The sequence below is a fragment of the Enoplosus armatus genome, chromosome 2 (assembly GCF_043641665.1).
Source record: "Enoplosus armatus isolate fEnoArm2 chromosome 2, fEnoArm2.hap1, whole genome shotgun sequence".
Taxonomy (NCBI): domain Eukaryota; kingdom Metazoa; phylum Chordata; class Actinopteri; order Centrarchiformes; family Enoplosidae; genus Enoplosus; species Enoplosus armatus.
In genome coordinates this window covers 18,701,080-18,717,981 of record NC_092181.1, presented here as the reverse complement: position 1 = coordinate 18,717,981, position 16,902 = coordinate 18,701,080, and the positions used below count along the sequence as shown (strand labels likewise).

General features: G+C 40.5%; 2 protein-coding genes across 2 annotated transcripts; both read left to right on the top strand.

Moving 5' to 3' along the window:
* Positions 1–634: 634 nt before the first annotated feature.
* Positions 635–4,694, top strand: LOC139294872 (tetratricopeptide repeat protein 39B-like). The gene is made up of 16 exons (XM_070916850.1): positions 635–753; positions 872–1,003; positions 1,184–1,260; positions 1,443–1,572; positions 1,704–1,809; positions 2,001–2,066; positions 2,201–2,309; positions 2,443–2,510; positions 2,619–2,678; positions 2,789–2,950; positions 3,049–3,140; positions 3,229–3,349; positions 3,439–3,550; positions 3,653–3,770; positions 3,896–4,012; positions 4,580–4,694. Exons 1-16 carry the CDS (start codon positions 659–661, stop codon positions 4,692–4,694), a joined length of 1,680 nt encoding a protein of 559 aa, XP_070772951.1. The 5' UTR covers positions 635–658.
* Positions 4,695–6,777: 2,083 nt separating this feature from the next.
* dnajb14 (DnaJ heat shock protein family (Hsp40) member B14) lies at positions 6,778–15,167 on the top strand. The gene is made up of 8 exons (XM_070916331.1): positions 6,778–6,916; positions 10,819–10,993; positions 12,132–12,277; positions 12,486–12,674; positions 13,132–13,217; positions 13,401–13,510; positions 13,899–14,071; positions 14,169–15,167. Exons 1-8 carry the CDS (start codon positions 6,778–6,780, stop codon positions 14,291–14,293), a joined length of 1,143 nt encoding a protein of 380 aa, XP_070772432.1. The 3' UTR covers positions 14,294–15,167.
* Positions 15,168–16,902: the final 1,735 nt, after the last annotated feature.

Sequence of the window (16,902 nt, the reverse complement as noted above, 5' to 3'; positions counted from 1 at the left end):
CTAAATAAATTACATGTTTAGGCAGGTTACACTGCTCTCTCACCGCACAGTTGGAACATCACAAGGGTCCAGCTTCACTTGAAAAACTGACTTAAAGTTTGTTTTAAAGATTTGTCTTTGTCCCCCCCCCCCCCCCCCCCCCTTTTCAGGTGGACCTAAGCCATCCCAGAGAGGATGCAGTGTAAGTGAAATTATTTTATTTTATGGGTTTTATAGGAATTTGTAATAATCAGGCATATGTAGTTACGAATCAGAGCAAATCCTGCAGAGATATCCTTTATCGCTGCAAATGTGATGAAATCTTCTCATTGCAATGCACTACTAATACACTAGAGGTCAGCAGATACATTTTACTGACACTTATTATTCCTAATTCATTCTTCAAACCCCCTCATTTCACACACTCAACTCGCTGATGTGCTTTTAAATTGTATGTCTCATCCGGGAAGACATTAGGAAAGCAAGAGGGAATGTAGAGTTTGTTTGTTTGTTTGTTTGTTTGTTTAACCCATTATTACAGATGTTGTCTGGGCTTGTTGGCTTTGACACTCCTGCTCTCCCAGATGCTTATGTATGACTTGTTGTCAGATGTGTTGCAAGTCTGTCGGGATGTAGAAGCCTAAATTAATTTGCCAATCTTTCATTCAGGTCACCTACAATGGATTTAGAGACGGCACTGAAGGAATGCGCCACCGCCCTCAATCTCTTTCTGAACAACAGGTTTTCTGATGCTTTGGCTCTCTTAAAGCCCTGGTAGGTCACGGACACTCTTATAACAATCTCCAGCTGACTCACACTGCTGGTTGTACTCTAATTTTTATGTTATAGGCATATGCATTTGAAAAACAACCTCTGAATTTGTCCACTTCAGGAAGAATCAGAGCATGTACCACTCGATGGGCTACAGCAGCATCTTGGTGATGCAGGCAGGCATGACCTTTGACCCAAAGGACATGGAGGCTGCCATGACGTCACTCAGAGAATCGCTGCAGACATGCCAAAGGTATGTCCTAAGAGTTGGAACAATTTCCTAAAAGTTTAGGATGTTAAGTTCCCTCCTCAACATTGGGACATGTGAGCGAGGAAATTAGTCACATACTGTGCACAGATGAATTCATGACTGATCATCTTTTTGAAATTGTCTTTAATAAATCGTCACCCTACACTGTGTTCCTTAACGTAGTTTTCGGAAGAAAACTGGAATAGTGGAGACTTTAACCAGCCTATGGTATAAACAACCTGCTGACAACCTGACAGAAGGTAAGTGGGACTGTACGTTTCACTATCACCTTTATGATGTGATCGCCATGTTGACATGCAGTATATTCAAAGGAATTTGGATAGCAAATGAAGCAATAACAAATTACCAGAATTGACCAACATCTGGATAAATGCCATTGATCCAATATGACAATTTGTGATGTTTTAATTCTTGTTAACAGAAGAGATGCATGCAGAGCTGTGCTATGCGGAAGTTCTGCTGCAGAAAGCAGCTCTCACATTCCTAGATGAGAGTATAATCGGTTTCATCAAAGGAGGGATGAGAATCCGAAACAGTTACCAGATTTACAAGTAAGAAACCTGAAGAGGGCTTTTGTTGGGGACAAAATATGACATTATGTCCCCAGCCAGACTTTCAGAAAGGAAAAAAACATGATCATATTTAAGTATATTTTAAAATGATATGTTGTCTCCCCTACCAGGGATTGCCAGGCCTTGGCAAACATCACAAAAGCCACGGAAAAACAGAAGAGCACACACGTGCATTTTAGGGGTGGTGTCTGCATGGGCATCGGATCCTTTAATCTGGTGAGAGCTATAGAAAGCATTGCAGTCATACAGTAGGCCTCATAAAAATGTATTTATGCCAAATCTTATGGCCATGTTATGCACTTTCTTTTTTTTTTTTAACAAATCTATGCACTTCTAAAAACATTTCAGAAAGCTTTGCTGTTAAGTTGTATCATAATTACCATTTTTTCCCCCCTTTTTGCTATCAGATGCTGTCTCTGCTCCCATCCAGAGTCCTCAGACTGATGGAGTTTTTGGGCTTCTCAGGAGACAGGGTAGGTGCCACCAGTCTATATGTAAAGATGGGGCCCATGTCCTTTTTTTTTCTTTCATAATATACTGATAGTGTTTCTATAGTAAAGGTTAAATCAAAGTCAAATCAAAGAATTGTTTGCTAATTATCTCACAGGAAATGGGTTTGTCAGAGTTGAGAGAGGGAGCAACCACAAACAACCTGCGCTCCATCCTCAGCACCATGACTCTGCTGATGTTTCACCTCTACATCACAGTGATTCTGGGTGAGAACTATTTAATCTAAATTAAATTAAATCCTTCACTTAGTTATTTGTAAATAAACTGCATTTTCTCGTTATGTTGGGATTTTTAATGGTGAGAAAAGTTCTTATTTACTTGATTCTTTTCTTCCTGCAGGTACTGGTGAAGGAAACCTTACTGAGGCTGAAGCTCTGCTGGAGCCCTACACTGAAAAGTTCCCTAATGTGAGCAGTTTTTTTTTTTTTTTTTTTGCTGATTCTTATGTCACTATTTTAGTGCCCCTCTGTGAAATGGCATTATTTTGAATTAATTTGTTTGCATCTTGTCCACAGGGAGCCCTCATTCTTTTTTACACTGCAAGAATTGCTGTGCTCAAAGGAAACTTCACATTTGTGAGTACTGGTAATGTGTCTACAGTAGCCCAGTATTTTCTAAAATGCAATCTCGGCTCATGTTGTCGTAGTTAAAGAACGAAAGCCCATGAGTCTGGGTTTCTCCGCAGGCCCAGGAGAAGTTCCTGGCGTGTATAGCAGCACAGGAAGAGTGGCGTCAGATTCACCATCTGTGTTACTGGGAGCTGATGTGGGCCTACTCCTTCGAGCTAAACTGGAGGGAGGCGTATCGATACGCTGACCTGCTCTGCAAAGAGAGCAAGTGGTCGCAGGTACCTAAAGTCACCTTTTCTCCCTTTTCTGTTTTAAAACTGTACATGTATTAAGATTTTTAACCTCTTATGACAAGCGTATTGCTCTCCTCCTGCAGGCTGTCTATGCATTCCAGAAAGGGGCCATCTTGAGCATGCTACCAGAGGAAGAAGTGACTGAACTGGGAGAAGATGTGGTCGAAATATTCAGGTGTGCTAGAGAGAACCACTATTTGTGCATACAATTGTAAGGTTGTAAGTTCTGTAATCATTATAACTGTGAAACATGTGGTTTGTAGGCAGGTTGATGGTCTCAGACTGAGGATTGCCGGGAAGTCGATTCCAACAGAGAAGTTTGCAGCAAAGAAGGCACAGCGATACTCTTCTTCTAACCCTGTGAAGCTAGTCGTGCCTGCTTTGGTGAGGACGCATGCACACTCCTACTTTCAGTGAATCGACATTTTTATCAAGTCAGTAGTCCTTTTCAAACAACTGTCTCTTCTCCACAGGAAATGATGTACGTATGGAATGGTTTCACAGTAGTTGGCAAAAGACCCGAGTTGACTGAAAGCATCTTGACCGTCTTGGAGAAAGCAGATGAGCAGCTCAGAGATGATCCAAGTGAGAGAAATGGCAGAACTTAAAACACTGACCAATATGTATGTCTAACCCTTTTTTTTTTAGCACCAACATAAAACTAACAGCATTTTATTTCCTGTGAAGACCCATCAGAGTATCACATGGATGACCAATGTGTTGTCCAGCTGCTGAAGGGCCTGTGTCTACGACAGTTGGGGCGTCTGGTCCAGGCTGAGCTCTGCTTTAATCACGTCATTTCCAGGTGCGGCCATCTTAACGCCCCGCACACGTTGATGCAGAACTGAATTAGATTTGGCCAGTGTTATTTATTTAACACTACTGAAGAGACGCACTGAACAGACTCTTTTATATATATTTTTTTTTCAGTGAAAAGGATATTAAGCATGACGACTACCTGGTACCATTTACCATGTTTGAGCTGGGCCTGTTGCATAAGCAGAAAGGTGACATCAACACGGCCATCACCGTGATAGAAAATGCCAAGTAAGTGTTTTTAGCCAATCCACAGTCCTGGGTTGCATTTGGTTTCATGTTTTGTTTGTGTGTGTGTGTGTGTGTGTGGGGGGGGGGGGTGGTTGGTTTGGTTCTAAGTTATATGAGCAAGCAATATATTGTGTAAAGAATATATATATATATTTCTTCCAGCATGAAGTGTATCCCACAATTCACTGCAAGAAGATGGTTGGGCAGGTTGGATGTTATTTTTCCACTATTGCAAACCCTGCCTTTTTATATAAAAAAAACAAAACAACTTGACATACTAACATTTGCCATTCTTCTGCTTTTATTGTGTATTATGCACTGTTCTACAGTGCAGACAATTGCTGTCAAAATGGCAAAAACCTTGTTCTTAATGAGGCAACATTTCCTTTTATTGGTTGAGGGTCTTTAGATTTCATCTTCAGTTGATCCCTTGCTCTTGTAGGGAACACATTTTCCTAACATGGAGCCAAATGCACATGCAAATAAATAGCAGCTACCGTTTTAGTTTGAGTAGCGTCTATGCCACCATATTGAAAAACGAGCTAATAAGTGATCCTTTATTTGTAGGATGAACTACAAAGACTACAGCATGGAGTCGAGGCTACACTTCCGCATCCATGCAGCACTCAACACCATGGGCACTTTTTCAGCCAAACTTCCCCCTTCACGTACGCCAGCTTAAAAGACCTCATGGCTGGAAGCTCAACAAAAAACAAAGCGGTAAACTTGACACAGTCTCTCAACCTCATTTGCTGCCTTCAACTCTGAGACTGTACTTGAAATCCCCCAGATGGGCATCTTGCCATCAGCCCCTTGATGATGCTATACGTCCATACTTGCTGTGTTAGTATGGCACAACACAGCTGAGTTGCAACCCTGTGTAGTTTTCCAACAATTCTAAAATGTGTTTTTTAAGCAAGAACAGTGAAGTAGACTATGCAGGCGGCTATGAATGATTTGGGGATTTCCATTGTGTTACACTACAGCTTGTCAGAAATAGGGCAATGTAAACCCCAGGAAGAGTCTTTTGACTAGAAAAATGTTATATAAATGCATGGGTCAAGAAGGAAAACATCTTGGATTTTAACACCTTTTGCTCTTTGACGTTTCCAATGTAATATAAGTTTCAGACTATTTCACTTGTCGTTTGTTTGTTTTTTTTAGATTAAAGTCAATATTTACAGGATTTTATAAACTATGTCCTGGTACAGTTCAGCCATGTTCTATGGCTAACAATTGTAAATAATCATCAGTGACGATCTAAATAATAATCTGTGCCGTATGAATCTGTGTGGTGTTTCCTGAATAAAAATAACAAATTATGTTCTATTTGTGTGTGTGTGTGTGACACATTTCTCAAAAGGCCCATCAGTACTATGTGATAAATTAATATTCTTCAAGCCGTTCCATACAAGCCTTGATTCAAAATTCCTGTGATCATAAGGAGATATACACTAATAAAGGATAGTAATTATCCCTTTTTGGTTATGAAAACTGGGGACTGTAATGGGGAGTTAGACTGGCTGTCTAATATTTACCTTGGCACTTGGATTTGTATCATTCTGAAACATCGCCACTGTATTTTGAGTGAATGCGGACATCTTTGGTGATTGCAACTTGTTTTTCCATCTTGCCCAGTGTCCATCGCTGTCTGCTTGCTAGTGAGGATATGCAATGGTTCATGGAGGTCTTGCCAGATTAGTTCTCCTTCTCTGGTTAAAGGTGTGCACTGTGTTGAAATTGCATAGTAGTATTTGATTTGGATAAACACCTGAGGATAGTGGATAAAGGGTAAAATCTTGCATCAGTCCATGTTACTGATTTTAGACGGAGCATGGTTTTACTCAGCACGGCTCTCCAGATAATAAACCTGCTTTTTGGAGCAGGGTCCTGCAGCCTGGTCAGTCAGAAAGGAAACACCTGTAACAATAATATGCTGCCGGACTACACAGCAACCATAAAGCAATAAGAATTGTATAAAGAGGGAAATACTGTACTTTTTACTCTTTTACTCTACATTTGTCACAGCTATAGGTAGTTAGGTACTTTCAGATTAAGATTTTACGTTACCCCTTTCACAAAAGTTAGCTGGTCTAGTTGGGACCCCTGGTTTTGTTCCTGTTGTTAGCAGTTCCACCAAAAAGTGACTTTCTCCTCTAAACCTTTCAAATGTTTTATTTTAAATAACCGTTTGAAGACCAAAAAACCCAGAGAAATCCCAACAAATTAATACAGATTTGTGTAGCACAACTTTTTTTGTCTTTACTATTCCATTTGTCTTCTTCCAGGTGTATCTTGTGACTCTTTGGCCCGACCCCTAGGTTGAGAACCACTGGACTAAACTACAAATACTACTTTATGTAAAGTCATTAAAACTAGCTCTACCCTGACCAGCACAAACAGTAGAATACTACTTACACATGGATGCATCAGTATTAACAATTTAATAATGTAATATGTAATAATACATCAATCACAGGGGGCATAGTAGTTTTTGCTGCTCATACTTTAGTTTACTTACTTACTTTTACTTGTAATTGAGTATTTTTACCCCGTTATGCCAGTAGTTTTACTTACTTAAGTAAAGGATCTGGGGATCTTTTTCCATTTATTTAAAACAATCAAACACACACAAAGTAATATATACTGTATAACAGCAAGAAGAGGTAACACTGGAGGGGTTTTAATATGTATCACTGCTGTCAGTGCTGGTGACCACGTGGTGTGTGAGATGATCAGCTGACTCTGCCGGAGGAGGAAGGGAAATGAAGATGGAAGGGAACAGGGACGAGGCAGAAAAATGTATAAATATAGCGACGAAAGCCTTCGAAGCCGGAGATAAAGAGAAAGCGGTGAAGTTTCTCAACAAAGCAGAGAAGCTGTACCCAACAGGCAGAGCCAAAGGTGAGGCCGTTTGTGGTTGACTTGTCTGTTTGGCCGGCCAGGGCTAATCTAGCGAAGTGTTAAGCTAGCTAGTAGCTGACGTTGGTTAACATCACTCACGGTTTAAGCTTACCTGTTAACCATTGTATAACGGCTACACATATTTCTATCATTAGTTGGCGTTAGACAAGACTATGGCTTAACGTTAAGTACAGGAAATCAAGCAACACACATCCGAGTCAGCGTTAGCTAAGTTGTGGGCCTAGCGTTATGTTAGCTAACCTAGCTAGCGCTTCGTTGTAACGTTAGTGGACTTGCTCCATCAAATTGGGGTAATAGATGGTGACGTTAAGTGAATAAGTGTTAGCCTGTACTTATGATAGCTGCCAGTGAAGCACTGTAATGCTTCAGAATACCCATAACTGAACGTCAACCCATAATCAAGCCATCATTCATTCAGTAGGTAATGCTAGCTGTCACTCATTGTAACGTCTCGATTAACTGACCTTCAAAGCTTTTTTGTTAGCTGTAATTTTACTGTCACTTCATGTAATAGATTCTGGCCTACGTTATTAATGCTGCTGTGTAAAGACCGTGGATTTGTATGGATTTCGATGAGGGGGGGGCAGGCAAGTGGAGCCTGGAGAAGGATGTGGCGTTCGCTGAGGATAGTCCTTTCTAGTCCAATCCTTTAATTGAATGACTGACCCGGAGTGAGCCTCGAAGTATAGGCTAATCCGGGACGCACAACTGTCTGTTAACAGGTGTTAAGTAAGGATGGCACTGACAAAAGTGTTTTGAATGGTAGTTCTAAAGGGCTCTTTAATATACAAGTGAGTGGCTGTATAATAGGGTAGATACACTTTGACATCGATGACCTGTAGCTGCACAGCTGTTAAATTGTAACTTGTCAGTAGAGATGGAGTGTAGTTAAATGTCCTAGTGTCTGCATAATTATGTCCCTGCACAGGTTTAATTGTGTGTGTGTGTGTGTGTGTGTGTGTGTGTGTACAAAGTGCTAATGACAGTTCCCAAGCTTCCCACAGGAATCTAGTAGATAACTTGCTGTCCACAGCCAGACCTTGAAAGAATTCAGTAGCACAATTATGGCCACCAATTTGCAGTTAAGATAAGCAAATTCCACTTATCAGTTTTCAGTTATTTGAGCCAATTGTCAAGGAACGTTCAAGGATTTCTACCATCCACATGCACATCACAGAATGTGCACTGAAGAGTGTTCAATAACAAACATTTAAATTAACATTTAAATAAGTACTATATTGGCACTGGTACATTAAGTGTGTATTTAAAGGAGCAAAGGAGTAAAGGGACTGTGGGGGAGTTTGTAACTGTTAATACCTTTGCAGATATCTTGCTAACAGACTGATGAAAAAATAACCTTGTTGGCAGAATTAATCATTGGGTTTCCTACTGATACAAGAGGAAAAAACAATTTGCTTTTAATATTAAAGGATATATACTGATAAAGAAAACATAAAAAAGACTCCTTTGACTGAAGTTCCAACCTTTATTGAGCAGGTAAATAAGCTGTGAAAACAGTAGCAGGAAAACGAGACCTGAACATTAACACCAGTGCCATCAGTACCTCTGGCACTTAAAAGTCAGGGAGTCTCTGAATCTGCAGTCGTGAGATGTCTCCCCATTCCTGCGGAGCACTTGACAAGGTTGCAGAGGGTTTACATGTGCACAGGTCTGGCATTGAGTGACTAGGGAGTGTGTCACATCCCCTGATGTTGCAATCCGGGACATCGCACGTTAAGGGTTGACAGAAGCAGGCAGGCCAAGGCAGCACCTGTACACCAGCATTCCTCATAGCAGTTAAGGTCACAGCAGCCACATGCGGGCTGTGTCTGTATCAAAAAGCATTTTGACTTATCTGGCCTTGGTAAGCTGGTTATCAGCTGACTTGGTTGATCCAGCATTTTCCAGTCTGCTGGGAATATGTTCACATCAAAAATTGTAACAAGTTGTTAATACAATAACATGAAAATACAGAGGAGAGGAGTGAATTTGATCAAATTAGTAGATTAAACAATAAATTAATAGATTAAACTATTGATCACTATGGGGAAATTAGGTCGTTGCAGCTGTAAAAATATACAATTCAGAATGGAAAAAGCTGTAGAGTATTAAGTAGTCAGCTAGAATACAAAGCAGAACAATATCATGCAATATTTGTAGGAAAAAAACATGACATTGTTGTCTTTCTCAACATGTTAAGTAGCCTAGCGTGGTATGGGATAGAGAGATTATGGTTGTGCAAGAGGCAATGGTTGTGTGCTTATGTTACATGAGAACAAACTGTATAATGATGAATAATGCATTGACAAACAATAAGGAACATTAGAACAGTTAAAAGCATTTCTGCTGCCAAGCCAGAGATGATCAGGCTACGTTACTGTTGCTGTACTGTCTTGTTGTGCGTATGTATTTTTGCAAACTTGAATGAGAACTAAACTGAAGAACTGATCTACTGGAGGGACACTGCAAATAGTGTGAATGAGTGAATATAAAGGCTTGAAGAAAAGAGAAGTTTAATCAAGGTCTCTGTGACACACCATGAAATCAGGGGGCACATTTCAAGTTTGGCCGTAGTTTGTATTTATACAATCTTCATCTCAATGAGTCTATACAAAGGGTCTTCCCTCGTGCAGTAATTTAGATTATACTAGTTACTGTCAAAGAATTGCAGTGGAGTTAATATGTAACAGTAATGTTACTGATCATTGACAACTTGGTTATGGTCAACTAGCTTCCCTCTAGTTAGGAATTGGCAACTGGATTTAAGTGATTTTGATTATGGAGGGCAAAACTGGGTCTGTAAACAAAATTCACCGTACACTTGATCACTGTAGTCACTTTTAAAGGTTCAACCTGTGATTAGTGTACAACAATGCTTGTTAGGATGATGAAACTATTTGTTTCGGGAGATGTGGTTGGTGGGAAGGTAAGTTTAAGATAAGAAAGAACTGTATGTATCCTGAGGGAAATTGCTGTACAGCAGTTGCAGTATAAAGTAGGAAAGACTACTTAAACTACCTACCTGATGTAGTCAATCTTAACTTGACTTAGCAACATAGACTAATGTGGTGATCTACTCTGGTTATAAGTGAGCTGCTGCTATGACACAGTAATGGCAGGTTGCATCCAAAGTTAACTTGTTTACTCACTAATTTCACTTCAGTGGGAACCCCTCTGGCTTTGCCCTGTTGCACATTTGTATCATGTTGCATCACATACTGATGATGCATGATTTGCTGCATAATCTTGCCTCTATAACACTTATCGTAGTGATAATGAAATGATAATCTAAATGAAATCAAGTTTATTTATCATTTGCACAGAAAGAATGGCAAGTTTGGCTTTAGTTGCTGCAGTGTCACCTGGAACAATGTTTTTAAAGTTTTAGTACGACTTCTGTCCTTGTTTCTCGCAAGCTTCTTCGTTAGATGATTGATGCAAGTACTGCCTTGTACACTTGCCAAATTTGATTTTGTCGGCTGTTTTTTTTTTTTTTGGCTTAAGTGCGGCCTTTTCATTTATTGACTGAGCTTTAAATGAAGAGCTTTTTAAAGGTCTAAATGGGCATCGCTCCAACTGGACCATGTTAGGTAAAAGTGCACCTAACAACACATCATGACACTTTGCCGAAGTGCTGTCTTTCTATCTTGGGCCACTTGAACATCTTTCAACTGCGAGAAACTGTTGTACTTTGTGTTTTTCTGAGCAAAGCTGTGCTGTTATATAATCTAGAGCAGTGTATCGACATTTTATTTAATCACGATCTTAAAAAAAATCATCAAACTGTGTCATTACAGAAATGTACGTTGTAAACAAACCATCTCATCTAAAAGCTTGGACACCTGTAAGATACTGAAGGTAATCATTTGTCTCTTCTTCAGCTTTGTTGGACGCATTAACGAAGAATGGGAGCTCAGCGGGTAATGGGGCATATCGTAGGAGACCAGCAGAAAGCTCAGAAAGCACCGATGCTCAGCCAGAAAGGGAAAGCCAAGAGTCTGGAGGAGGTGACTCTACCAAAGGCTTCACCAAAGAGCAGGTCGAAGGTGTGCAAAGGTGAGAATTTTAGCATTCACCAAGTCTTCCCCTTAATGCTGTGTTTCTTTTTCCACCAGTTGACGCTGTAATCTGTCCCACTTCAGTTGTCTATTTTGGTGCTTTCCTACAATTGGCCCTGTGACAGCAGTACTGTTTCTATTATTCTTGATTAGACCTTTCATCTGTGGCTGCAGTGTTGTGCACACACGGCTGTTGCCATGGGAACCTCTTTAGCTTGATGTCATGCCCATGAGGGGAGAAAGTGAGAGACATGTAGCGGTGTGAACTAGATACCAGGTAACCACTACATGCTCTAATTTTAGACCACGAGATAGGACCGCAGAGAGAGAGAGGTGGGCAGTCAGTGCATTTAATCCACTTCCAGCCTCCAATCAGGTCATAGAAAGTTGCAAATGGCAACTTGAGTTCATTTATGGCTTACTGCTCGTCATTACGCAATCTTACCAGTGTATTGCACAAACGTAGGTGGTCCCTTGTGTTTTTTATACTAAATGCTTTGGGGAAGCTTCAGTGGGTTCATGTCTTCTAAGAAAAAGTACTAGCGGATGTGCACAATGTTTACATTAAAAATGTCTCCCGTGAGACCTCATCAGTGTTACCCCAGTCATGATTCAATGATGGGTAGACTGGGTGAGAGCTCAATATTATCGACTTTAGGTATATCAAGATGATTTGATCATATCATTAACGTTTAATAGCATTCTGGTGTCCAAATTAATGATTACATTTTTATGGAAAGAATCGTCATTCCTCCGAAAGAAACGCGGATATAGAGACCCCCTGTTTCTCCTTTGAATAATGTCAAGTGTTGGAAATAGAATATCCTAAATACAGTGTGTACAGTCTTAAGTCTTTCACTGGGTCTTGCTAAATGCATTAGTAGAACATATGCATGGTAAATGGAACAAATTAAACTTCAAATTAGTAAACCACAGGGGATGTAAAGATTGGTAACCTTGGTAAAGCTATGAACTAATTTTCTCTGGGAGATGTGGTTGAAAGTCACTCATCTGTGTGACTAAGACCAGGACCATCAACATGTTACTTCCAACGGCTGCCTTTCTGTCAGAGTAGGAGAGGTCAAAGAACGATGCACTTGTTTTCAGATGTTCCACTCTCTGTCCCTGTCTTTCAGAATAAAGCGGTGTAAGGACTACTACGAAGTGCTGGGAGTCAGTAAAGAAGTCGGTGAGGACGAGCTAAAGAAAGCCTACAGGAAACTAGCGCTCAAGTTCCACCCAGACAAAAACCATGCACCTGGAGCGACAGAGGCCTTTAAAAGTAACTTTACTCAATTATAATTCGATTTGTTTTAAGCTTATTGAAATGTGGCACGCATGTGATGTGAAATACTGTACATAATGTAAACTTTGAATATCTAAAGCATTGTATTTGAACACCTAGAACAAAAACAGTTTGAAATGGTGTTTGGTTTATGTCCATAGCTTTCCCCCCCCTCCTTTGATACACCAACTGTGTTCTCCTTCAGAGATTGGTAATGCATATGCAGTGCTGAGCAACCCAGACAAAAGACGGCAGTATGACCTGACAGGAGGAGAGGAGCCGAGCAGCCCGGGTCACTCACACGGAGGAGGCTTTGACTTCCACAGAGGCTTTGAGGCTGACATCACTCCTGAGGACCTCTTCAACATGTTCTTCGGAGGCGGCTTCCCCTCCTGTAAGTGAGCACACAGACTCAAACACATAAAGTTTATGGTTACTCATTCATCATTACCCACTTAGATTTGATTTTTTTTTTTTAGTGTTTAAGTGAGAAATATAATCACATTAACTTGGCTTTTTGGTGACTCTTGAGATCTTAAGATAACAACTTTTATGGGTTCAGTCAATGGACTACGTCATGTGGTAGAAAAAATTCACTCATCAAATGCGCTTGAATGTGGCTCTCTAAATTATGCCACCATAAGTCCAACCAGTAGATAGTTTGTTTGTGAATGACTGGTGCACCATTTTCTTTTCCCCTTACCTTAAATTGCACACCAGGTCTGATTTCCTGCACAGTGTTGAACACGATGAACGTATAATTTTGAATACTGATCTTTGAGAGTAGGTGCAATTGGTGACATATTCCATAACTTTGTCTCTGACCTAAGTCATAATATTTTTGTCTACAGCAAGTGCACACACCTTCACCAACAGCAGAACGAGCTACAGCCATCAGACGGATTACCGACAAGAGAGAACAGAAGAAAGGGGAGATGTACGTTGATGGGTTCGGATTTTGTATCTTATATTTAAAAAAAAAGATTTATTAACATTTTATTTGTAAATGTACGTTTAGAATTTGAATTGATGTGCACCTATAGACACAACATGCTTTGACTACATTGTCATAGGTGTGTTTGTTGTTGAAAAGTACTCATTGTACTGTGTTTGCCTCTAGGGTGGTTTCTCAATGTTTATCCAGCTGATGCCCATCGTGGTCCTGATTTTGGTGTCAATACTGAGCCAGATGATGGTGTCCCCACCACCCTACAGCCTCTACTCGAGACTGTACGTGCACACACAGACACACAGACACGCACATTTTCTATTTTTCATTGCTGAGGCAAACTTGTAGGTAGCTAATCGCATCTTTTCTATGTCCGTTCTGATTGATAACCTGCCAAAGAGGCTGGTTGACAACTAGAAAGTATTTAGTCTTTTAACCTTCTACCTTTTTAACACGTACTGTGAAATGTTGGCACAAACAGCTCATCCTGGTGTGTCAGTAAACTGTTCCATACGTTGTTTTTAGGGTATTCTTATTCCATCTTTATCTAACCTTTCTTTCACACTTGTTTTCACTGACAATTTGGTCTTTTCACACTTGTTTTCTATGTGATCTGCAATTTTAAATACCTTCAGGATTCTTGTCACCATTTTCCTCCATCTCTTCCAGGTCCACAGGTCAGACTGTAAAACGGCAGACAGAAAACCTGCATGTCGACTACTACGTCACTAGAGATTTCAAGTCGGAGTTTAAGGGCTCAGCGCTGCAGCAGATTGAGAAAAATGTGGAGGAGGACTATGTATCTAATGTCAGAAATAACTGTTGGAAGGAGAGACAGACAAGTGAGTAACCATGGTTATAATACACCCTCAGAACTAGCTTACTGAATTGACTCTTTTGTTTTATTAGTCACATTGTTTTTCTGCTTGCCTCATCCAGAAACAGACCTGCTGTATGCTGCTAAGGTATACAGGGACGACCGAATGCGCAAGAAGGCAGAACTCATGACCATGGATAACTGCAGGGAGCTGGACAGACTAAATAACCTATTCAGAGGCGGATGAGTTGGACGCTTTTAGGTCATGTAAATGTACATGAATAGATGTGTATGTTCATGTTTTTTTTAAGGAAGAGTCTTTACACTAGGAGCAAAAAACGTACAGAAATAATTTAGCTCTATCGTTGAAGTTTTAAAATGTCCCTCTCCTCATACCCCCCTGCCAACTCCTCTCCTTCCTCACTCCAGCCTGACCCCAGGAATCGCCTTGTTGCATCTTAATGAACCAATCTACACACACTGTAGGAAGCCCCAGACCTTTTCCTTTTTTTTTTTTACACTGCTTTTCTTGTGTTATCCTGGAAACAAGAAGGACAAGGACGCTTGATTGTAAAGGCATGTACTTCGAGTAGTGAGAACCCAAGAGACATTCTGCACAAGCAAATCACTGTCAAGAGATCAACAAAGATCAACAAACGGCTTTTGGCGTCATCTGCTTGATTCTGTAGGTTCATCTGGAGGTGCTGTCCTCCACCCAAATCCATTTCTTGAAGAACACAGGAACAAAAGATGGAAATAAAATAACATAAATGCTTCTTCTAGCTTCCTGCTCACCTCCAAGTGTGGATGAAGATCAATGGATCATGAAGCGATACCTGTCATTTTGCTACTAGAGAACATTTATGTTGTTCAAAGCCCCCTGAGGCAAATTTGTGATTTGTGATATTGGGCTATATAAATGAAATTGACTTGACACTTCATAATGTGAAGTTGGTTGGGACTAAACATGGAAGGACATTGAAACAGTTATTCATAAATGGTTGTACATTTTCATTTTTGAATGTTTGAAGTTTATGCAGTTATTTAAGTAACTATGGAAGAAACAAAGTTTTTCTTCAATGCTCGCCTAATCATTTAAATAAAGTAAAATTATTACCATAGGCTGGATGTATTTGTGTCTCTCATTCAGATGTCAAAGAGTCAATTCATCAAAATTACAAAGAAAATATACAAGTTTTCTCACTTATATTTATTGGTATGTAGCCATGCAGATAGTTTGGGCTTTATTTGCCCAAGTTTTTTGTCATTTCTGACTGGAATTTTTCATGCAGGACTTTTATTTGTAATTAAATATTTTTAGACTAAAATAGATAGAAACAGGACTCATGGCCATTTATTTTGTAACAATGATTCTTTTATTGCTGTAGCAGTAACTAGCGCTGATTTGAAAACGCTGGTTGCCTAGCAACAGTTCGCTGAAGTCTGTGGCTTTTTGGGGGCGGGGTTCAGTGGACAGATCTCTGACATCACATTCTAGAATGCCTTTTATGAATGATGTAAGAATCACCGGAATACATACAGAAAGGTATAAGAGGGCTTCAACCTGCCAAGACATTCTTCAAATCTTCATTGCTGAGTTAAATTGACCGACCAGTACGTGACAATTAAGCCATTGCATTCATTGCTGTGTTAAATTGACAGACCAGTACGTGAAAATTAAGCTAAGTATAGAATCGAATCGATCAAAATACAAAAGCATTTACTATGGGTGTTACAGTAGGTTCATCGACAGAGGAGGTACCGGAGGTTAAAGTAGATGCTATTCGGCCTCTCATCGAATCCTTTTTTCAAGCCTTGACAACGGAACAGTGGAGTGGGTTGAAGAGAGGTACCCCTGATGATGCCACAAAAGATCTGTTGTCAGAATTACTTTTGGACTTAATAGCATTAGTGTCAAACTTCTTGTTGATGAGTCTTAGTGGCATGACAGTATACATGTCTGAGGCGTGTGTTCGGTCCAGTCTGAGCGACACACTCCCTCAGAGTTTTGCACAGGTTCTGAGCGTTAAAGACCAAGTCCACTGTGACAGCTCAGAAAGGTTGACAAATATGGTTGTCAAAGAGGTTGCAGAAAATATTAACTCTGCCCTCTCCGCTTGTGTAGAGCATGAAATGCCGCCACGCATCATTCCCCCGCACAGACTTTACATTATGGTCTGTCATGTCTGCGAAATGTCAAAAGCATTCACAGGCAAGATGAAAGATTTGGGCGCTCCTCAACCACATATGCAGAGACCAAGTACGACTGCCGCCGTACAGGTGGACGCTGACGGACACCTGGAGACGGCAGATCTGGAGGTGACGGAAAATGATCAGTCACCAGCAACATCTGTGGAGCCACAGGCCCCGGAGAAGGGCCAAGGAGAATCAAAGGACAGCTTTAAGATTCCAACAACTGTAGTTGTCCAGGAAATAGATAGCAAAGCCGTCCCTGAAATCCCAGAACCTCTATTGGACAATATGACAGACTCTAAGAACGAGTTGCTGCAATCTGACACCTCTCTGGAGATTCAAGTTATTGCAGATGACATCCCTCAGTTAATCGCTGAAGAAGTTAAGAGTTTGGAAGAAAGAGATGTTACACACCCAGCATCAGAACAGAAGAGTGAACTGCACAGTGACGGGGCGACGCTCGCTTTAAACGACAAGGAGTCCGTGTCACTGACACAGTCACCACAGGTCACCGAGGAGAGTGTACCTTTGGCAACTCAGTCCAAACTTGTGCAGGATGCAACAGCACAGGCAAAGGACAAAGAAATTTCTGTCAGGATACTTGTGGAGAAGGTATTTTTACGAATCCGCAACTTTGGAAAGCCTGAAACCCTCATTGATCAC

What these genes read in the sequence shown, in the direction of transcription:
- LOC139294872 (XM_070916850.1), top strand. Translation starts at nt 659, where the DNA reads ATGGATTTAGAGACGGCACTGAAGGAATGCGCCACCGCCCTCAATCTC. An exon ending in CTACATCACAGTGATTCTGG is followed by an intron (nt 2,310 to 2,442) that starts GTGAGAACTATT and finishes TTCTTCCTGCAG; the next exon opens with GTACTGGTGAAGGAAACCTT. An exon ending in GATGTGGTCGAAATATTCAG is followed by an intron (nt 3,141 to 3,228) that starts GTGTGCTAGAGA and finishes TGTGGTTTGTAG; the next exon opens with GCAGGTTGATGGTCTCAGAC.
- dnajb14 (XM_070916331.1), top strand. Translation starts at nt 6,778, where the DNA reads ATGAAGATGGAAGGGAACAGGGACGAGGCAGAAAAATGTATAAATATA. An exon ending in AGCGACAGAGGCCTTTAAAA is followed by an intron (nt 12,278 to 12,485) that starts GTAACTTTACTC and finishes GTTCTCCTTCAG; the next exon opens with AGATTGGTAATGCATATGCA. An exon ending in TACAGCCTCTACTCGAGACT is followed by an intron (nt 13,511 to 13,898) that starts GTACGTGCACAC and finishes CATCTCTTCCAG; the next exon opens with GTCCACAGGTCAGACTGTAA.